This window comes from Ammodytes marinus (assembly GCF_949987685.1).
Source record: "Ammodytes marinus genome assembly, chromosome: 11".
NCBI lineage: Eukaryota > Metazoa > Chordata > Actinopteri > Uranoscopiformes > Ammodytidae > Ammodytes > Ammodytes marinus.
Window position 1 is genome coordinate 23,130,508 of NC_137215.1, and position 23,413 is coordinate 23,153,920.

General features: G+C 41.8%; 1 protein-coding gene across 1 annotated transcript; it reads left to right on the plus strand.

Moving 5' to 3' along the window:
• LOC307258037 (heparan-alpha-glucosaminide N-acetyltransferase) lies at positions 1 to 23,110 on the plus strand (the record flags this gene model as incomplete). Its single annotated transcript, XM_080037426.1, is given in 19 exon segments — positions 1 to 82; positions 428 to 522; positions 1,033 to 1,154; positions 2,127 to 2,245; positions 4,185 to 4,254; positions 4,361 to 4,415; positions 4,417 to 4,428; positions 6,385 to 6,467; positions 9,639 to 9,715; positions 10,729 to 10,759; positions 10,865 to 11,025; positions 13,748 to 13,860; positions 14,103 to 14,224; positions 15,031 to 15,154; positions 15,255 to 15,341; positions 16,666 to 16,743; positions 20,515 to 20,585; positions 21,706 to 21,818; positions 22,929 to 23,110. Coding segments are annotated over 19 exon segments (1,797 nt in total).
• Positions 23,111 to 23,413: the final 303 nt, after the last annotated feature.

The window sequence follows — 23,413 nt, forward strand, 5'->3', positions numbered from 1 at the left end:
ATGGAGCCCAGGACATTTCTACAGTCAAGTCTAGCTCTGTTGATCCTCGTAAGCAGCAGCTATGGAGGACACTTCAAATCAAGTGAGTTTCCCAGGATTCATCAGTGATAGATGTGGATCATTCTTGTGTTCAGTCTTTACCATGGTACTCTTTTTGGTACAGGATTGCACCAACAAGATGTCACTAAAATATCTGTTCTGTATTCAGCTTCTTTCTTACAAACCGTTTTTGTCAACAAGTGTGGTTAAAATCCAATTAATAACAAATGGGCATGTCAGTAGTATGAGAACGTACTCAATAGCAGGTCCGTGTTATGTCCCCGAAGATGATAGCAATCTTATACACACCTCTGCTATCTTGAGTTTATGATGGACAACATGATTTGTGTATCAGCTGTAAATCAGTGGTGTTTTTCGATTTATTCAGATCCTGCTCTGAGAATGGACCAGGCTTTGTTGACATTTCATAACCAGCTGACAGAAGAAGTTCAGGTCTTCTACACATCAGATTACTGTGACAAGGTAAAGGTCAAGGATACAGTCTGTCTCTCCATTTGTCTCTTCGTGTAGATTTTCTCTGCTTGTTAAGACATGAAAGTGTCAGTGGATGGATTTTTCAATTTTCAAAATGTTCAACTCGATGCACAAGTCAACAGTGTAAAGCACCCCGATCTTACCAGTTAATAAAAAGGGGGACTCCACTCCAGTGATTTGGCTTTGGACCCTTCTTCAATTGGGGAACTCACTGAGACAGGAAAAATGTCATAGTTAAAATCTGTGATATCCTGACTTTTAGTCCCATGTTAAAATCAAGCATCAAAACCCTTCATTTTCTTAAAATGTAATTGTAGTCTCTAAGCACAACGTTACAGGAGTGAGTCAAACTTCACTACATATTTTACTTGTGTGTGTGACTGACAAATACATCTTGAATCCTTCTACCTTTTATCAGCATGGCCCCCGTCAAGCATTGCTTTAGAACATTCTGATGGTTTTCTGTCCGTCAATGTTTCACTTATTTTTACCCTGCAGTGTTTGTACCAGCATTTGGTCACTGTGGAACCCAGCATCAACAATGCATCTGCGGTGATCAGCACTAAATTCACTTTGACTGTGCGAGTGGAATCAGAGACCCGGAATGCAACTCTTTGCAGGTATTGAATTCAACATCCTTAAAAAAAGCACAGACTATCAAACCAGTTGTTTCATTTCAGCTACGAGCAACAGAGGACAAAATGCTGATCTCCTCTTTACTCTTAGTAAGCCCTTGCCTGTGGGAGTGTATAGCTCTTGTTTCCAGACATAATATAGTGTGGTGGCATCCCCTGAATGCATCAGCAGTCTAGCAGATTATTTACAGGGCTGGGGGAGTAATCCTGACCTGCTTTCTGATCCTGAGTGATGCCCTCCCTTAAACCACCTCGCCGGGTATCGATCAGAAGCCTTTTTGGGGTTAATAAGACCTGACATTCCAATATTGATGTAAAGGGCTCATTAAAGCTACGAGGCTACACGTTCCGCAGAATCCTCAGCGGAGATGTTAACTGGAGGTGACAGTTGCCATCTTTATAAAAAATCAGACCTGAAAGACACTGGGGTAGAGTTTTCCATCCGGGGGTCACCTGCACGCATATAGTGGCAGATATTTGCAACATGACAAGCCTATGGTGCTTTTGCCTGTCCTCTCAAGAGGTTTGGTCATGCGTTTCCTTAATCAATGCTGAGGTCCCTAACCAGACTGTGCTGCTATTGATTTCCTTTTCCCCCTTTGAAAAAACACTCCAAGTGATAGCTAGTATGTCATCCCCAACAGTGGATCAATAAGAGTGTGTAATGCATGTTTTGGTGGCCTGAAATTGCATACGGCGAGGGGGATAGAGGGATGCACTTTCAGTCTGGAGGCACTAGGTGGTGCTCATGAGCTTCATAGGTGTTGCAAAGCCACCAGAAGGTGAGATGGCAGGTCAAGAGACTAACAGCATCTGTGAACGAAAAAGTAATTTCTTGTGTGCTTCTAAGGTCATTTCAGAGTGGATAAGATTAGAATGACAATAATAACTAAAACAGCCTGCAGTTGTATGTGCTTTAAATGTGTGTTTCTCAATTTTTCACCGCTTTTGATGCAGCTGGAGTCAGACATATGGAGAAGGTGGTCATTACTCGATTTGGATCCGGACGTCGGAGGCCGCCAGTAGTCCCAGCTGCAAACACACTGTAAATAAAGAAGCAAACAATGAATACCTGCGTAAGTACACCGCTGATAATAGAGTTCAGTTATCAGTCGCATATAATTGTGAACAACAACACTGAGAGTGAATGCGATGGCTTGGGCGGCCGCGAGACTCATGGGACAGTAGAGGAACCCGTGTCCACACTTAGGTGAAGCCTTTGATCCGCTCTGGGCTTAATTGAGTCAGCAAAGCAGAATCACTCGGCTTGTCCACATCCACCGAGCAGTAATTCTCCTCCATCTCTCGGGACATGATGTGTATTGATCAGATAAGACATGCTTTCTTGAAAAGGGATAAAAGAAAAGCTTTTCTGTTTGTTCTGAAGGGCCTGGCTCCGCTCGTGGAGGATTGTGGGTAATACATTAGGGAGTGTGGAAGGATTAGGGCGTAATGGGATTTTGAAAGCGTCACTCTCCATAATGTACACTCTACTTAACAATACTGCAGATTATGTTGTAGATCAGACTTTTAAGGCCAAGTAGCCATTATCCGAAGCAGATATATGGTCAATGGGACTGCACCCCTCACAGTATGATGAGCTTCCATTAGCTCCACAGACCGGTGATTATAAAAACTCCCCATAGGACTTGCTCAGCTTAAGTAATGGTCTGGTCAGCACTGCTCGAGGCAGGTTAGAGTTGCCCTGTTAGGGAATTTCAAAGTTTACTTCATTGTCTCAGATTGATCTGCCACGGGGCTTCACAGGGTCATTATAGCCCGGTGCGGTATTCTTCAAGGATATGTTTCTGTGCAGCTGCTATCAGATCTACCCTTTAATCATGTTAGTACTGTATTCCGCATTGTACCACAAACCACAAGTCACCTTCTAAAGGCCTTCCTCCTCACAAAACCAATCCACAATATCGACTGCCCTTAAGGGTTTGTTCGACTTTGGCAAACATATCGACCAACTGAATGTAATCGAGTTATTTTGGAAATGCCTCCATTCATTTTTCTATTTGATCTGACAATAACTAATGAAGCAAGATCCAGGCTGTTGTAGGGATCTATTGCTGTTTCACTTCACTTCATGTGCCAAAGCTTTATCATGTTTTTATGAGCGTACGTCAGGGATTCTATGACTTTCTCCGAGGCGATTAAGTGACCACTCTTTGTTCAGAGTGGATGGCCAAGCGTGGATTTGGTTCAAGTTAAAATGGCTTCTTTCTGGTTTGTTTTTCCACTGAAGACAAACACCGAGCATTCTGCCCCATTGTGCTTTGACGCAAGAAGACCATACTGGTATCTGAACCATGTGCGTTATAGTTTTATAATCAGCAGCAGTACAGCTGTAAAACGTCTCTGTGATTATTCAATGCTGCTGCGGATGATGGATGAGCAGTCATGTGGAAAAACTTGCTTTTCCAAGTGATACAGATACAGGGACTTAGGCTTTCATCCCCAAACAATGAATCAATAAGCTTTACAACAATGCTCGCTCTAGGATCATCCGGGTACATTTCATTATTTATTTAGTTAATAAAAGACATCTCAGCTGCATCATTTGTGCCCTCTCAAACCTCATCTTGACCCCGCTCCTATCTATGACGCCCTGTGGCCATGCAGCTCTTTCCCGCTGTCTTTGTTTTCTCATCCTCGTTCCAGCGTATAGCCTTACATTTTTTCCTTTTTTCTCCCTTCGGACGCCTGCAGGGTTAGATTACCAAGAGTGATTGAGATGAGTTGATGGATGGAGCAAGAGTTTTCCATTAGGTTCTTGTTTGTCACTTGAGGGTTCCCCTTTGACACTGGTTCACTGACAGAGAGCCACAAGGGAGTCCAGAGGCGTGTAAAGCAGACAGTTTGGACTGGTAATCAGGCATTTTATCTCCAGTCAGATGCTTCTGTGATGGAGATGTACAGTGTCAAGCTCCTGGACTTTTCAGACAGGAACACTATGATGTCTGATTACACAATGCCCATGTGTTAAAATGTCCTTCTCTTATTTTCCAGCTCTTCTGGTGGCGGCTCTCGTGCTGGCCATACTCACTCTCCTATATGTCGTGGCACCCTATATCTACAGGTACCCATATGTTTTTTACATCACCGGCAATGAAAATACCACTCTGCACTGATTACTCTTCCATCGGAACCCTGCAGCTTAAACTATTTCCCATCCCGTTTTACAGGAGGCGTTGTACATCAAATTTTATTAAGACCATTTGCTGCCAAGGCCCGCAATACTTCTGACGAATGCATTAGGTCCATATCCAAATAGATGCATTGAGACAACACAGTCAACCAAATGATTTCCATCAAATGAGTGCTTAAGTGGTGGTCTGCTTCAGATCGTAACCATCTCAATATGTTGAAGATGCCGCACTGAAGCCACAATGTTGTTCATGAATAATAAGTGATGAGAAAAAAATGGTAGAAAACCTTTTTTATATCTTGGGTCTTGCAAAAATAAATTCCTTCTTCTGTTCCAGGAAAATAAAGCATTAAGAAGTGCACTATAGGAAGTAACTTTTTTTTAAAATTTCTTCACTGCAGCACATGATTGACTTTATGCTCATTTTGTAAGCAGAAGTCATCGTTGCCTTGATCCAACAGTTACATTGCATTATTTTCATTGGCCAACGACGCAGCCAGAGATGCATACCAAAATTGCTCTGAGACTCCAGTCATCAAGCCGTTTGGGAGACACTAATGGAATGATTGATACAAATGTTAGCAGAGCCAATTGTACAGCAGACTTACATGGAAGCGATAGAGCGCCGTATCCGTCCAATCATCTTGCTTGATGGCAAGAGCTGCTGTGTATTTTTGGTGAGCATGAATGGCTCCTCTCATTCTTCCAAGTAAGATGTCTCTGTCTTCCATATGCTTTCTGGATGGCATGCAGATCCATCATAACCTATTAGTGCTAGTGTCTTCCTGCTCTGGCTCTTTAAACTGCTGCACGGAGGCCAGGGAGTCAGGCTAATCCAACTGAGAGGGCAACAGGCCAGAGTCATCTCAATGCTGCCTTCACAGGGAGAGGGGAAAAAAGGCACACGGCACAGCGGATGCCCAACATCATTTTAAGGAGTTGTGACCCATGTGGCGAATGGCAATTTGGATTTTTGATTTCTGATTTCTGACAACACTTTTACATCTCAGAGCAGCTTCAAGTTGTTTACAATCTAACAAGTTTGCCACAGCCTACATATATTTGTGGTTGCTACAATTAGACGATAGGGTTGCTATTTTATGTATTTCTAAATGTGTCCTTTGTGTTTAGCCTCTCTGCTTTCTTTAAAATAAATGTAAATGTTAAAGAACAGAGGCTACATAAATAATGTGACCACTTCAGAAATAACTATTATCATGAGCTAATGAAAATGAATCACTGCTACAGTAGAAGGTAATTTTAAACATACATTCAAAGCAACATGAGGCAACTAAGATGGCTCCTATAAGAGACCCAAAAAGAAAAGAAAAATAATTAAATTAAAGATGCTCTGATGAAAAAAAAAATTAAACGCTGGCTCAGATAACTACATGAAGTCAGGCGAACCTAAAGAATTAGTTCTTGACTCTGAAGTTCCCCACAGCACTACAGACAGTGTTTGCATCTTATAGCTTGTCAAACTTGATTGCATCCAAAGTAGAGAGCCGTTTTGAGCAAAACAGCTAACGAAACAAAACAAAAAACACTGTATGTTACCTGCCCAGCTTAAAGTTTATCTGCTCACTAGTGAACATACGTAGTTGACCATTAAGCAGCTAAACAGAAAACCAAAACAGAGCTAAAATGCCAGAGGCACACTAATCAGGTGAACATTAACGCGACTCAAAGAATCCTAATGATGCTCCATGTCTGCAAGATGTGTGAGTAAGCAAAGTTTTTCTCAAAAATATGCCCTATCAACTTCATGAGGTGATTAAACCTTCAATATTGTGTTTAAAACGTTATTCCGCGACTGCTAACTGGCCAAAAAAAATCACTTAATATTGCTTTAATGTGTTAAGTTGAATAGTCTTGCAAACACAGTTGAAATTCAACAACAAAGAGAAGAAGCAGTGATGAAATTAAACAAATCAACAAACCCACATTTTGTGAGTTTTCACATGTTGCTACTTCTCATAAAACCTCATATGACCCATTGGTATTATTTACACTTGAAAGCATTTTTGTATTTTTTCGTCCACCCCCTAACTGTGTCTACAGGATGGAACACATGCTGGTGAAGCTGAGAACAATACCACTAAAACTAAACCTTCACGTCTGCGCTCGCTGGACACTTTCCGAGGGTATGTACGCCATTAACAACCCTCCTGTATATCAGTCCATCAACACATGTGGCTCGTTCACATGCTAATTCTTTACAGAGCGGTCCGAGGCATGAGGAAGATCCACAGGCCCAGCATAATGAATAATTACAGGGGGTCACAGTCTGGCCACATGCTCCCCCCAAGCTATGGTTATCAGGCGGTATTGCTCGGGGCATGATTTCTGATATGAGAGCGTCTCGGGGTTTGGAACAGTGTGTTTCTGTTGGACAGGAGTGATGCATGTGATTGAATCTGGGCTCCCTGCTAGCCTTAATTGTGGCCTGGGGGTAGACACAAAGCACGCCTCTTTGGAAACAGGATGCTGGTGTGGCTTTGACCTCCCCCTAGCCAAATAATTGATGTAATAATACCGTCAACATATCAGCACACATCCACACGGCCATAGATCTCCTGCCAAAATGGAGAGCGAGAGGAAATCCAGCGTCGCAGAGGCAGCATCCATCAGACGATTGGCATCTTCTCCATCTGTGGCCAGATGAAAAGCCATCTGAAGCCTCTGTGCATATGTGCTGAATTTAAAAACACCACACAGTTTAAACGAGTTGAATTGGAGAAAATTTTTGTTTGAGTACATTTGCTCCAGAATTTTTTTTTGCAAAAGTTCAAGGAAAGGATACATTTCTATGTCAAATTTCCTCCTGAAATATATCCTGTCATCGTCCTGTTCAATCTTATTAGCTGAAATGTGGCCCTGGGGTTACAGATACTTGTCACGTATTGATGTTCCGATTGGTAATACTGGAAATTCTCATACCTGACAACGCACTTAATCAAACTGTGACTCGGCGCCCATGATTAACGTTGTGTGTGCCTCCTCAGCCCTGTGACTTATGATCCATAACCCGGATAAGTAACAACTTTCTACAGAGAACAGACGCATCAGTCATCTGCCATAAATGCTGAGACATATCTGAAGGCAAAAGGCTTTTCTTCTGAGCTCAAAGGCTTTTTCTGATCATTGCTCAGGGCTGCACTGACATGATATACAGAGAACAGTCGGCCCGCAGTCGCGCGTTAATTTTTCTAAAAGGATTTGGATTTTAATCTTGCGCCTTGCTGCTAAAAGCCTGTCGCCTTTTTAGTCACAGTTGAAAATCGCACCGTCAGTGCTTAGCAGAGCCGTACAACAGTGGGAACAAGCAGAGAACAGCAAAACAACGGATTGTCAGTCCCATTTAACGCCAGGTGGCTGACTCATTCTGTGCCTTATTTTGACTAAGCTCCAAGTTTTCCTCTGATTGAGTTACAGATGTGTCTCTGAAGTTTAGCCACCAAAAAAAAAAAAAAAAAAAAACAGAACCTTGGCATTTACACTCAAGTAGTAATTTATTATGTCTACATCGGGTGTCCGTAGGCTTGATACGGCCACAGCACAGTAGGTAACTCAATACTCTGCAGTGATGGAGTGTAACTATCCATTTGCAACGGGCATATATACTAAGCTTGCACTCTAATTGATAATGCAATTCAAATCAAAGAAGCCTATAAGCGTCCATCAGTAAGTCATAACTAGTTGTCAATGCGGCAAGAAAGACACGTCTATCTGTAATCTGTTAGCCATAAATCATGCATACTGATTCCCAGACATGAATTAAGTCTTTTACTGAGGTGACAAATGATCAGCGGAGGGCTTCACGGGGATATTTACAACTTTAAACTGATTAGGGAGCCAGAATCAAGCCTGTGGCGCTTCAACCTGCGGACAACATGGTGTGCTGACTTCGGTGCAACTGATCTCATTACACATCATATTAATTAAGCACTTGACGTTTCTGTTAGGCCTAATCCTAATGAGCAGCCACTAGTGTCACGTGTGTGTGTGTGTGTGTGTGTGTGTGTGTGTGTGTGTGTGTGTGTGTGTGTGTGTGTGTGTGTGTGTGTGTGTGTGTGTGTGTGTGTGTGTGTGTGTGTGTGTGTGTGTGTGTGTGTGTGTGGTGTGTGTGTGTGTGTGTGTGTGTGTGTGTGTGTGTGGCGTTTCTAAAGTAATCTGCCCAAAATGGACCCTTTCACTAGCAATCAGACACCCGGAGTGCTCAGATTAAAGAGGTGGCTAATAAGCAGTGATATTGCAGCATTTTCCACTAGGTCTCATCTGGCTAGTGATTTAACTCCTGTCTTTGTCACTATGGCGACTAATGGATATGTTCGTCAAAATTTAAACGAGAACCTGTGTGTGTGTGTGTGTGCGTGTGTGAGTGTGTGTTTGTGTGCGTGTGTGTGTGTGAAAGGCTACATGCACACATGCAGCAGGGTTTACTCTACTTTAATAGCCCTTTTGAGATGATAGCGGCCGATTAGAATCTTGTATCAGCAGGTTGGGGGCTAAAAGAGCAGTAATGGCTTTGGTTCACCTCTTAATTGAATCTAGGCAGAAAAACAAGAGGAGGCAGAGGTAGATACACTGCACCTTATCTTAGGCAGTCTTGTTCTTTGAGGTTGTCCTAATCTTGTTATGGCACTTAAAGACCCCCTGATTAAATATATTTTTCTCTTTGATTTAAATAACCAATGAATAGAAAAGCATAAATTCAAGTATTCAGGATGGCGGAAGTGTTACATCTGCCTTGGAGCATAGCTCTGTAGCCGCTTGACCATGCCGCGTTTACATCCCCTCCCCTGTAGATTTGTGTTGTGTAATAATGGCCCCCACCCCCTTTTTCTGACATGCAACGCAAACACCTTTTTTTTTTCTCCCCTCCGATGCCTGATTCAGTGGAGCACTCCATCACGTGTGCCGTGTTTTCACTTCAGCAGCCTTGGCCAGTGCTAAAGTATAAAGTGTATCATATATTAGACACAAAGTCTTTAGTCAGCACTCCTGCTTGAGGAGATCCAGAGGACAAGTGTTCATTTCCTGAGTGATTCATAATGCTTAGATTGCATTACCTTGCATTTGGAGTGTGACAGAATAAAGAGCCGCTCCACTCGGGCCTCTTTAACTCTAACTCAAAAGTTAATATTGTATCAGATGTATTAGCTGGATTTTAAGAGAACAGTCAAATATGAAAGTTTTATTCCGTACCTCATGTATTTAGAATCCTGGAGCGATCTCACCAATATTTCCATTATTTACTAGAAGGTGAACACATTTAGTGAGTACTACAGTTCTTATTGTATTCTTCTTTGTAGGTTTTCCCTGACATTGATGGTTTTTGTGAACTACGGTGGAGGAGGCTACTGGTTCTTTCTACATGCACCGTGGAATGGTAAAGTAAAGCATATGACGTGAACACAATTACAAAATAAACCAAAAATAACAGCTTGTGTGGTGATTTGACAACTCTCTTCAATTGTGTTACCACTTGTGGCGTTCAAGTATATTTACTAGCTGAAAGGACCAAGAGCTCACAGCGGTCATGGAAGGAGCAGATAGGTGTAATATTAATGCATGCCTCCTTTCAGATATGAAATGAATGTGTGAACTCGAGGCAATCATTCAATGGCAGCTCTCTCCTCATCAAGTCTGCGGCATTCTCTGACCTGTTGTCAGTAATTATGATAAATGTTACCTCAAACCAAACACACAGGACGCCATTTCCTCAGACAGGAGCCAAATCAAAGGCACGATCCATAGTTTTTTATTGTTATTAACAGCCAGGGAGGAGACGAGAAGGAGGAGGGATGAGTGTTTAAATGGCAGCTGCATGGGGGAATATGGGAGGGGGGGCAGGCAATGAGTGGCACTCGCCTCCTGGAGCATCCACTCTTGAGCTGCCCTGGAGCGAGCGAGGCACCTCTTACCCAAAGCTGAAGTTCCAAAATTGCAAAAAGCATCATTGCAACCAATTTTAAAACTGTGTCATTGTTTAGGGGGTGTGTTTCAATTTAAACTTTCTAATAGCTTCTTTGCCACAACTGAAAGGGTGTATTGATTTCAGGGTTGCTTTGATTGATCTTCTCTTTGCTGCGGGGTAGATATTTATCAGTTACACCTTTTCAAATGTAAAGTTAATGACAGAAGCAGCTCTTTAGTTCGAATCAGTGATTCTGGTTGTCGATATCACTTTTTGATATATTCACTGATTTTGACAAAAAAGAAAAATATTATTTTAATTTTTTTCCAGAATTGCTGACTCCTCCTTCTATAAGTCACCTTATAGTCCTTTTGGATTGAATAGATTAAAAAAAGGGACCAGAACCATGAACTGTGTCTAATGTTATCTAATTAAAGTATCTGTGTGTCTGTGGATATTAATTTGCGTTTCTGGATTTGTTGCAGGTCTATTTGTGGCAGATCTTGTCATGCCATGGTAAGTTCGGTACAAGATGGCTTTCTCACATATATTTGAAGTCCCTTGCCTAGTTTTGTGCATATGTATGTATTTTGATAGCGTGTTGCCTGTTGTTTCTTGCAGGTTTGTGTTTATTATCGGGACTTCGGTGGTGTTGGCTTTCAGATCCATGCAGAGGAGAGGAGTCACTCGCCTGCAGCTGCTGCGCAAAATCACCTGGAGAACCGTTGTCCTCATGATGCTCGGCTTCTGCTTCATCAACTACTCTCCCAGAGACGGACCACGTAGGTTAATGGAACAATTACAACGTGTGCTTGTTCTGTACCTTATGTTTGTTCTTTACTGGGGAAATTATTGAAAAAACAGACTTAACGAAATGTCCAATTATGTTGCACGCACAGTACTTTTCTTGTGTTCAGCTCAGCAAAGAGCTCAGTAAAACAGAGCTGCAAACGATACATCGATTAATCAGTCAGTCTACTGAAGTTAAATGGGCAACTTTTGTGTTAATCAATTAATTCCCAGAAAAAATGCAAAACACATCAGATGTTTCTACCTTCAAATTTAACCAAATTGCTACTTTAGCTTTTCTTAAGATTATAGTAAACTTAAACTAAATATCTTTTGGTGAGACGAAACCAGATGCGTTTTAACATGTTTCACAGTTTTCTAATGTCATGTGAACCAATAGAAAACCCATGAATCTCAAACATGATCCACAGTCAATTCAGTGATGGAAATAATCATTGCAGCCTCAATGTCATACACGATAAGAGTAATAAACTATTTATATTTGGAATATACATCATTCAAAACTGGTAGCGAACATTTTGTATGTGTTTGGATCCAGACTTCACACAAAAGCCTAAGCTGTTGGCATGTGTTGGGGGGTTAAAGGAGGGGAAGTCGGCTGAAAATCCCCATTTCATGGTCCACCTGGGGGATGCACAGGGCGCCCTCCACACATTAGCCAAACCCCCTGCTAATGGACTTTCCTGGGTGGATGTCTGTGTAACTGGGTTAACAAAAATATTGTTATTGTGTGTGCAGTCTCAGAATCCAGCACCAGGGGACGTTTAACTGAGGCAGATTGAGCCAAAAAAACAACCGCGGTGGTAATGGACAATTACAAACAGATAGTGTTACACCCTTCAGCCACACACAGCTGCTGGAGAGGCTGCTGATGATGATCATAGCAGCACACTGACTTTTCACCATGAAATGCTGCTTTGCCCTCTGTCTCCAAGGACGTCCTCGGCAGTCCAGTCCCGGGGTTTGATCTAATAAGTGAATGGAGTCATATCAGCTCAATATGTAAAAAACGTTTCAATGTCAGACCAGGCAGAAGAAGGTGTTAACCTTTGACATAAACTATGAGTCATTTCAAATAAACACTGCTCAGTTAGACCCCCAAATCATTGACTAAGCAGTGTTAGACATTATAACTCCAGTTTTGATTATTTATTATCGTTTTGTCACTTTGGCACACTACTGTGTTGGTTTAGAAAATGATATAGCACTTAATCTATTGGATTGAATTGATTGGAACTCTAAAAGACATTGCCGGGAAAGCTAAATACATAGCTGTTTCTCCTGACTCCTTGGAAGTTGACAGTTTGGACATAGAAAAATATTCATTTGCTTAAGGTAACAGTGTGTGTTTTCGGGAATTTCACTCTGACCATTTGAGTGTTTATTTAGTTTTGATGTTGAAAACTGAGACGAAAGATAACGATGAAGTCAGAATGTCAGATTGGAATCCACTTGCGTTCAGAGGATGTCCAAATAAGAAAGCCCTCACTTTGAAGAGTTTTCTGCTCTGCGATTTGCTCCACTTTCTGATGGTTTCATTCAGTTCTGCACATTTCCACCATAAATAATGGTTATTTCATCCAGTCTATCACTGGATGGGCTGAAGGATGGGAAGCAGACAGCAGAGCTTCTCCTTCCTTAATGATATTGAGCGTCCAAAAGGGTCTCAATTTCACACACCCACAAAACACAGATCAGTTGATCAGAAAGTGAAACTAAATTACATTTCACCTTACAACCGTGACCTTCAAGGTGATTTTTTATTCAAGTGACAGTTCTGTTGGTGGGGACGGATACAGTAAATTATCTTGGCGGGGGTGTAACCTGCACACTTAACAAATATGTCATAACTAAGAGCTTCCTCCTTCCCTTTTGAAAGGAGACATTTCCGCCTCTTATTTGATTTGTCCGGATCAATGATTGGGATTACACTGTTTTAACGACACTTTGTGCGGCAAAGAGATTTTCAATTAACTAATGTGTAGATTACCATCAGTCTCTCAACCTCAGGCCGATCCTATCCGGCCCCAATTTGTCAAAAGCAGAGAGATAACTGGGAATCTTTGATTAGCTTCTTGACATGTCTGTATCCTGAAGGCTGACACCATTTCCCCATCTGACATGCTGTCTGTCATCCTCCTCCAGGAAGCAGAGCTAGTGGAACGATGGAGAAGATGTCCATTGTTTCCTGATTTATTAATTGGGCAAATCAGCAGAGACAGCGCTAGACATCTGAGTTATATCTGTACTTGTACCAGAGTTGTAAGTTCATATATACATCACTGGGTGTTAAAGCTATAGAGTGTTACTTTTTCATATAAATGAATGTCGGTTCAATTCAAGCCATTGCCATATGAGTTGACACAAAGTTCATTAAGTTCCACAAAGCTCTCTCTGTATTTTCTAAGTATGGCAGCGTTTACAAACTGGTGTGCTCCCTTACATTGGCGCCGGAGCTCAGAAAAATCCTGAGAATCGGCAAATAAATGTTTCAGTTGTTGTTTTTACTGTCAAGAAAAAACCTGGTCGTACAGCAGAAGGAATAAGATCCATGCAAGATAACCGTAGGCTTACCTAATTTAGATGCGCCGACAATGTTGTTGTAATTACTGGAGAATCCCTCATGAAGATGACATAAGTTACGCACTATAGCTTTAAGACACACAAGGGTTAATGTTGTTGACTCTGTTCCAGTGTCCTGGTCCTGGCTGAGGATCCCTGGGGTGCTGCAGCGTCTGGGCTTCACCTACTTTGCTGTGTCTCTCCTGCAGACTTTCTGGAACCAGAGCGAAGTCCCACTGAAAACGGTGAGCCGCCCTGTCAACTTCACTTCAGTCTGTCATTACACACCAGGGGATAAACCTGAAACAGCACATTTAAAATAAAATAAAAAGCTATTTACCCCGGGTCCATTTGTGACATTCAGTTGTTGTTTTATTTTTGAAAGACACACCAAAATTGACTTAAGATTCAAAGTGTCAATAAGATAAGCAGTTTTGTTCTGTGCGACTGTTTCTCGATAACATGATTTTTGCACTGGATGCTGCAGTATCACTGGTGGAACCCCGTTCAGGATGTGGTCCTCTATTGGCCCCAGTGGCTGATCATGGTCCTGCTGGAGACTCTGTGGCTCGGCCTCACTTTGCTCATGCCTGTGCCCAACTGCCCCACGTGAGTCCAAGCAAAGCTCCCACTGTCGTCTCACTGACAGAGTCCAATCTACTCACTTATCCACTGTTCACATATTCTTCAAGTGTAAATCTCACCTTCCTCTCTCTCTCTCTCTCTCTCTCTCTCTCTCTCTCTCTCTCTCTCTCTCTCTCTCTCTCTCTCTCTCGCGCGCGCCATGCTGAGATAATCTCCAGTCAGGGCTGTTGCGCTGCAGCAGAGGTGTTAGTGTGTGTGCACCTTGTGTTGCTGGTGATATGAACTGCTGTGATTTATGGGCCTGTGGTGGATGCTTTAGAGGGCATAATTAGCCAATCTCAGTCTGTCATGTGCAATAAGAGCGGCGGAGGCAGAGGATCCATCTTCCTCGCTCTGTGTCTTCTGCTCAGTGCTACCTTGTGTGTGTGTGTGTGTGTGTGTGTGTGTGTGTGTGTGTGTGTGTGTGTGTGTGTGTGTGTGTGTGTGTGTGTGTGTGTGTGTGTGTGTGTGTGTGTGTGTGTGTGTGTGTGTGTGTGTGTGTGTGTGTGTGTGTGTGTTAGAATACTGCAAGTTCGAATGGGAGCACTTTTCCCCACATCCTTGTGTTTTTCCAACATGTAATTGTTTCTGTTTTTGTTATTTTCTTTGGTGGAATTTGAGGATATTTGGTGAACACACATATCTCATACAAATCTTTAAAACAGGAGTTGATCTTTGCAGTCAAACCTCTTTGCTAGATCTGTCTTATGTTCCATAAATTCATTTTCACTCAATATTTTTTATCCTTTATTATATTTTTTCACTGTTTATACCATATTGTTTGTTGTCAGAGGGTATTTGGGAGCTGGTGGAATCGGTGATTATGGTCTTTACCCAAACTGCACTGGAGGCGCAGCAGGATACATTGATAGATGGATGTTTGGTGATAATATGTACAGATACCCCACATGCAAAGTAAGAGCTTTTCTGATTATTTCATCCATTATAACACTTAGTTTAGAGTTAAAACCATTATAACAACCTTGCTGGTCCCTTTCATGTTGCTTTTTTCCAGGAATTGTATGACTCCACTCAGCCCTTTGACCCAGAGGGGGTTCTCGGTACAATCAACTCCATTGTCATGGGATTCATGGGCATGCAGGTAAGAAAGATTCTTTCTTCTATTCTATATCAATCCTACAAGAGTTTTTGTAATAATTATCAAAGATTTCTTTTTAAAAGTTGTATTATTCTGCTGTCATTATTTAGTATCCTATCACTTGGAATAGGACTATTGTTCTTTTTGATGCAGAAAATGAAAATATAATTTAGCTTAGTTAAAAAGTTATTTATTAGATAATTATGATGCTTAATTAAACAGCAGCAACTATTTAATTAGTTTTTCTGATAAGCTCAAATACATTTTTTAAAATGACAGAGTAATCTGTCTTTCCCGAAAAACATTTACAAACAACATCATTCACTTCGATTCAGTGAATACATTAAATTCACATTCACATTTTGTTGAACTTGAATGGCAGCATACATTGGACATTTAACAACCTCTGCAGGTTTCAAATCTTAGCTAATAGTATAATGAGAAAGTTCTGTATGTTTTCCTGTGAATTGGGTGTACTACTGTCCATCCTCACAATACTGGCTGCCCCCTGATTGGCTGAGAGCAGCAGCACCAAACTTGTTGAAGGTTACTGATCAAATGCAGAAAACAGATTTAAAAGATTCAAAAAGTTGTTTTGAGACAGAAATCCACATGTATCTAAGTGTAACCCATTTTTAAACATTCACATTTCTGCTTAAACAAGGGAATTTTAAATATCTACACTAGAGCTGCTTTACTGAAAGGATTGGTAATGTTCTACAATGTTAATTAAAATATATATATTTGAAAGTCTGACAACAGTTTAACTCTGTATTTGAGTAAATATTGTGTGAAAGACTCTTTCCCGCCTCATTGTGAGTGCACAGCTGCCCTGCTTTATTGACAACATGTCGTCAGAGAGAAAGGAGAGAGCTTTTGGTCTTTAGACCTGAGTCTCTGATGGCAACACTGTCACTTATAACCATTTGTGTTGTGGGAAGTTGCCATTGCAAAAACAGCCACATTGCTCAATTCCCGGTGGGCGGTTAGTGCTGAGCCGTTCAGTCAGCGAGTCTTAGACGACACGCCAGGTGTCTGCTGCCGTCCTCTGTGTTGGCCCATGCTAATGTCCTCGGCTGAAACATATTCATCATCACCAAATTAATCAGATGGTGCCGATGACTTACAGCCCACATCTGGCTCAACAGGATAGGAGAAATGTGTCCGCCACGTCAGGGGCACGGCATTGACACCCGCATCCCAGGCCTATTTGGTTACCCAAGGACAAATGCATGCACACACCGGTTGTTTACATGGGATTTCTCATTAAATGCATGATTGACTGAGTTGTGGGGACTGCGCTTATCTCTGCCTCCCTTCTCCACAGGCTGGGAAAATCATCATTTTCTACAAGAATAGGAACGTCCAGATCCTCTGTCGATTCCTGGTGTGGGCCGTCATCCTGGTACGTTACGTCATGTATGGGGTTTGAAACACACAGCTGGCAAAGTAAATAAGTATTAAAGTCAGTTGATAATTTAAAACCACGGCAACAAATCACTTAGAACATCGATGACTCACGCAGAGCTGGGCACTTTTATGGTTTTTACTTTGCCTTGTAGGGAAACTCTGCAACGTGTTTTCCAGCCACTCGGGTATTAGTCATAGCCACTGAAGCCATTCATTAGAAGGACTTAGTAGAGGACATGTGTGTGATCTCAGTACAATTAAACAACATCCATGTGTGCCTGTGTTTCTGGGCAGACATGGGTATATCCAGCGGCCTCAGGGGGATGCAACACTGTCTCTCATTGACCGTGCGCCTCACATGTGGTTTAAGATCAGAAGAATTGTGCACATTACTTACAGTCTACTGCGACCAGTGGCATCACATGAGGTGCACCATCAATGCATATACCTGCACCCTTAATCTTAACCAACATTTATCGACCAATCGCATGACAGTATGGATAAAGTGAAATCAAAGAAATAAAGAAAGTCAACTCAAACCCAGTCTAAAAATATAAATGTCCATGTGTATCTGCACAGATAGCATTTGAGGTCATATTATTTGTTTTGTATTCTGTGCTTATTCTGGGTGGTCTTAAAAAACGTGAAAAAGGGACAGGCTGGCCCTCATTTCATTTAGAGGGGGAATGTGTCCCACAGGGAAAAGCATAGTGTTATACGATATGGCCCGTTTTGCATTTCTAAAACCTGTGAAAGAAGGCTGTATAAGTCGACTCTAACGAGATTGACAGATATCCATGTAGAAAGACCAGGTTTTGCTGAGACCTGTGCTTGGCCACTGTTTTAAACATTTTTTAAATGTACCGATACAGTGAGATGCTGCAGAGATGTAGCTGATTTGCTAAACGGGGTTAGTGGGAGTCTGCATGCTGTGGAGGCAGACACGCTGAACCGGCAGTCCTGTGACCTGGAGCGATGATGGAGCCCATGGAGCTGGCTGCATCACTTAGCCTTTGAAATCAAACTGTGCAGGATGAAAAGAAGGGGCCAGGGAAAAACAACACACAGAAACAGGAACAGAGCCTGTTAGTTAAATAGTCAACTTTGTCTTATCAGTACATCTGTCAAGTGGGTTTGTAGCATTGAGTTTGTTTGTGTATGCCAATATCATATGCAATATCTCAATGGCTTGTTCAGGCCCACATTAGTTATACTTCTTCTTCTAGGACATTCTTTTTAATAATAACAAAAAAAGAAGAAAAAAATACAGCCAGTAACTTAAACATGTAGGTTAGAGAGCAAGCCTTTAGAGTCTACACCCACGTTAGCAGCTCTGTGACACTGCAATTAGGCACAGTGGTGCCTTGAGCTAAATGCTGACATGCTCACACGTTAACTTGTTAATTGAATGTAATTGAATTTGATTTAAAGTATGTATACTCTGTTCACCATTATACTTTTATTGTATTTTAGTATACTAACGTTTGCTAAAAAGCACTGAATACAAAAATATAGCTGAGGATGAGGGAATGTACTTAGTTTTGCAGATAGATATCACACACCAAAGTATTGGACAAATGAAAATATTGACCTGATTATCCTGTTAGAACGAAAGTCAAGGGATCCCAGAAGTGATACTAAAGGGACAAAATGCTTTGGCAATCCATCCAACAGATTTGATACCGTGGTGGCACTAGAGGACAAGATAAGATTGAATTTATCCAGAGGACATTTGCAGTTCAGCATTGACAGTAAGGTTGGAAAGAGTGCAATTTTACAATGTCAAAACATTTAAAATAAGAAGTCTTTAAGATTATTAAATCTGTGACCCATGATTGTCTGTACCAAATTTTGTTTCAATCAATCCGATAGCTGCCAAGACTTTTCACTAAATGACCAAAATGTTAACCAGCTGGTGTTACTGGAGAAAACACAGAGGTTGTAGATATTGCAGTCTGGACCAAAGTGATTGACAGACAAACCAACACTGGTCTGGCCAGAGCCATTCCGTTAACATGGCTAAAAAATGGCATTAAAAAAACACAGAAGTTTAGTTGAACTCTAGAACAACAGTATTATAAACCAATAGCATTGAAGTAGGTCCAATCTATTAAATCCAGAAGTCCAGAGGTCTCAGGAATGGGTCTTTTGTGTTTGTGAAACAGGAAAAATCCTGCTTATATAAGTGAGAAGAATCAATTGAAATGCTGTTGTGGGAATTTAATGTCGTTAACCTCAATTCTTAAATGACAAATCTGCCCATTACGTCTCTGGGTGTTGAATCTTATTGTCTATCATTGTGGAGCGAGTGACCGGAGGGGGGTGAAATAAATTAGATCCATTTGGCTTCTCCCAGAGGCAAAGGGTGATAAAGTAACACCCGGCCAAATAAATAAACATTAGGCTTTCTCTGTTTTCCCACTGTAGCTTGTGGTTCACCGTTCAATGCTGCATAGACAATGTGGATGCTGCCCAAGATCATGACTTTGGAGACGTTACATTTGGGATTGTACAGTGTTTAGGGATGAGTCAATAAAGTCACTGTCTGTTTAACTGAAAATAGAGAATAACAAATAAAATTGATTTTCTCACGATGCGATGGTTGACCGAGAGAGCTTGCCCTTTTTTTTATTGATTCTGGGAACAGATACGGACCATTTGTGAAGCTTGAATGCAGCATATAACAGTCCCACGTGCTCTGCTTATGTACTGTATGCTCTGGATCTCGGGAACTAAATCTATCTTTGGTCCCCGCAAAGTGTTTTCGCCAACAAAGAAAGCAAAATGACTTTTAGTGATTGTCCTGCTCTTGATATTGACTTTTCTAATACGGTTTCACCTCAGAAGGAAGGCAGGAGGCAGAGACCAAACGCCTCCTCTCTCAGACATGTGCTCTTGACATTAGCAGGTCTCCTCAAGTGAGGGAGGGAGCTCATTTCTGCAGGCACCCAACCACGGGATTGATATCATGCACAGGAGATTCGCAAAGAACCAGAAAAGTGTGTTGATACAGCAAAACGCTAAGCCAGGTTTTACACCACCACAGTTCACTGTCCTGTGATGTTTGCTGGCGGAATTGATATTCGGGGGGGGGGGGGGGGCGGCCCTTTGCATCTTCCTCCTAATAAACAACAGCCCCTGTTAATTAAAAGTCCAACGATCAGGCTCCAGAAGTGAGAGATTGAAATTGAGCGATTGCCCCACATACCAGCCCCGTCCCACATCCTGCTGCCTGGATAGCCTGGAGACTCAATCCAGCCCCGGCTAGGCTATTTCCACACCATCGATTCTGTCATCTATACACATGATGGATATCCACCTAACAAGCATGACTGGATTCTGATGCACTGCCCTGGGTTTCTTTGTGCAGTACAAAATCTATCCCTGAGTATCTAAATCATATGTAAAGGTAAATAGATGAGATCATTAAAACAGTGTTTATTGATGTAGAGTTCATCAGATCGTACAGTTTCCTCTGTATGGTGGTAAATAAGGCTGAGGAGTAAACTTGGCTTAGTGTGAGTGTTTATGGCTGTCTTTATTATAGTTGTCTAATGTGGACGATCAGGTTTGCTGTGCTGACGGTCCAATATTGTGTGTGATTTTGACTGGATGGACCTTGTTCATGTGACTTTCTCTGATAATCATTTAATCCACTGGACTCCCTTGATTCTGTTGCCTCACATTTTAGCATTATAGCAGCCCAACACACAGCTTGCTTTATCGCCCTGCATCGATTTGAAATCTGTTTCATTTCCACCCTCAGGGAATCTCTGCAGCCATCCTTTCTAAGTGCACGCGAGACGGAGGATTTATACCTGTCAATAAAAACCTTTGGTAAGTGCTTCCTGACCCTCTAAATCCAGCCACTTTTCCTCACAAAAGAAAGGATGGGTATTCAACTGGCACAAATCAAGGCTGCGAAAACACACGTTTACTTACCTCTAACGATAGCTATGGCTGTAAATAATCACCACCGGTTATCAGGAGTGTGAGGTGGCGCGGATATACATCCTGCCAACATGATCACTCTTCCTCACGGCCCACAAAATAAAGGAATGCTTTATCCTCCCCACCCGAGAAGCACTCACTTCACATTTTACCAGCTCCGAGTGATGGAATGGGATCAGGCTCTGGGAGAAGCATCTACTGTATATGTTACCACAGTGTAGTCTAGCTGCTCCCAAACTATCAAATTCCCTTTTGAAATAAACAAAACAAGGCACTGCATTTTGACAATTGTTTGCAAAGATTTAGCATGAAATACAGCACAATTACTATACCTCAGACTTAAGATTACTTTACGACCTGTGCATTTGTTCCACTTCCCCTTAATATGATGTGAATCATTTTAATGTTGCCAGCAGGAAGAATACCATTTCATCTTCATCTGATGTGTAAGCAAATTCTTAGTGATGTTCCACAGGGGCCCCCCCACTAACGCTGCGCTCATCCCTCGCCATTACCTGCCCGGCTTTTATAGGCAGTTCATCATGCGCAGGTTATTGAGCTCTTGAGTACGAGTCCCTGCCTAGATGTCTAGAGGTAATTAACTCCGAGCCAAGAGTCCTTTTTGGCCCCACTTCAAGAGATAAAAAAAAGAAAAAAGCTTACAGAGGGGAGGCTCCGGGAGGCAGCCATTTTACATCAGATGATATTACATCAAACATTCTTGCACTTAGGAGCAGACAGGGACATGGATGGCTGGCACGGCTCCACTGGGCACGTGCCAAGGATCCACTGATGATGCTTTGGACCAGTCCAGCAAACTGTCCCTCAGCCTGCTGGATCGCCTTGGAGGCCCCTGGGTGTTATTTATCTGCAGCACAGGATTGATAAACTGTGTTTTTATGCCCTTGTTCACACCGTACTACTAACATTTTCAGTGTTGCCCCAAATGCCAGAAGGAGTAAAATGTTGCTGTTGTTGTAAAGTGTTGCTTCTGGTCTGTCTCCAGGTCGTTGTCTTTCGTGATGTGTATGGGCTGTTTCTCCTTCCTGCTGCTGGGAGGCATGTACTTTGTCACTGATGTGAAGGGCTGGTGGGGCGGACAGCCGTTCATATACCCAGGTACTGTCTATTCATAAATCACAATGCTTAATGTATTACACCGTGTACAAGTGCCATGGTTATAATAAAAACCTCAAAAACACCACTGACACATGATTGGCACTTTCAACACGTTGAAAAATGCCTTTAATATCTTAAGATCGTCATAATGAATGTTTTTATGTAAACAATAGATCAAGACTAAGGATGAACTGCAGACAGATTTATAACTTTACTTTAATCTCATCGGCTCTATTGAACATTTTGTTTAATTACCTTTCAGCTCATTGTTTTAGTTTTGTGGCAAGCAACTTCACTGCTTCACTGTTCAGTCTCGCCTCCTCTCATCAATGGTATACAATATACAGGCAGCTGTTGTTGGAATGAATATATACTCTGCCGGTTCAGCATCACACAGACAAAGTTTACAACTAGCTGGTGAAAATAACGGAGCATTTTCGCAGCTTAAGAGCCAGATATCTCCCCCAGGAGTTTGGAGTGCAAATATTGAACTCACATTTGCCAGGAGGCGAGAAACAAGACTCCAAATGGAGGCTAATGTTGCTCCTTATCTGCTGGATGTTTATATGGCAACTGTTTGCTAACAAGTTTGCCATGTCAACTAGATGATACAATTGTTTCCGCTTACACGGTGTGTCCAAAAATGAGTTCATGCTGTTTTTTTTTGTTTTTTTTAAACCACAATCTAATAATTGAAGCCATTTTGACAATGCTTTGAGCTAATTTTGCAACTTCTATTGCAGTAATTTGGAAAACAGGAATGTTCATATTAGTTATTTCATTCCAGACTACAGTTTTACATTATTCTTTTAAAATATCTGACCAGTATTTAAGGTAACTGCTTAGAGATCTGCTCCTGGGCCAAGAACTAAACACTTAAAACTGATGGGAAATTATTCAAATGTAAGCTTAAAGAGGTTCATGCAGCTTTCCCCAATATACTTGTTTTGTCTGAATTCTGGTTTTCCCAACCTATACGGTGGAGGTGGCGAGGCGCATGGCTGATGAGGGGTGAAACCCGGGTTGAAAAATGCTGAAATGTTCCCTTTAAGACGGAGGATTCCAATTGAATACCAACTTGTGTGTTGTCTGTTCTGGTCTCCTCCTCAGGGATGAACTCCATCTTTGTATACGTCGGCCACTCCCTCCTGGGCTTCTACTTCCCGTTCAGCTGGGAGACGAGCTCACAGGAGAACCACTGGGAGCTGCTCTTCCAAGGCCTGTGGGGAACATCGCTGTGGGTGCTCATCGCTTACCTGCTGTACAGGAAGAAATTCTTCCTCAAAATATAAACCAGAACTATCATCGCTCTCTTTTTCCTTACTGCCATTTTATTATTGTTCCATTGTCAAGACTCCCTATTCATCGGAAGGGTATAAAGATTATTATAACATCTGTGGGAGTTTAGGCTTGGCTTGGCTTGATCAGTTTAGTTAAGTCTTCAGTGCAGGTACATTTAAATGACTTGGACTGATGCTGTTGTCCCAAACCATCTGAAAAAATACAGCAGTTCAGAAACACAAAGCAAAGAAAGTACAAGAACATTGTCATCCCTGAAACCCATGAAACTGAACCAGCAGCATCTTTCTAGGGAA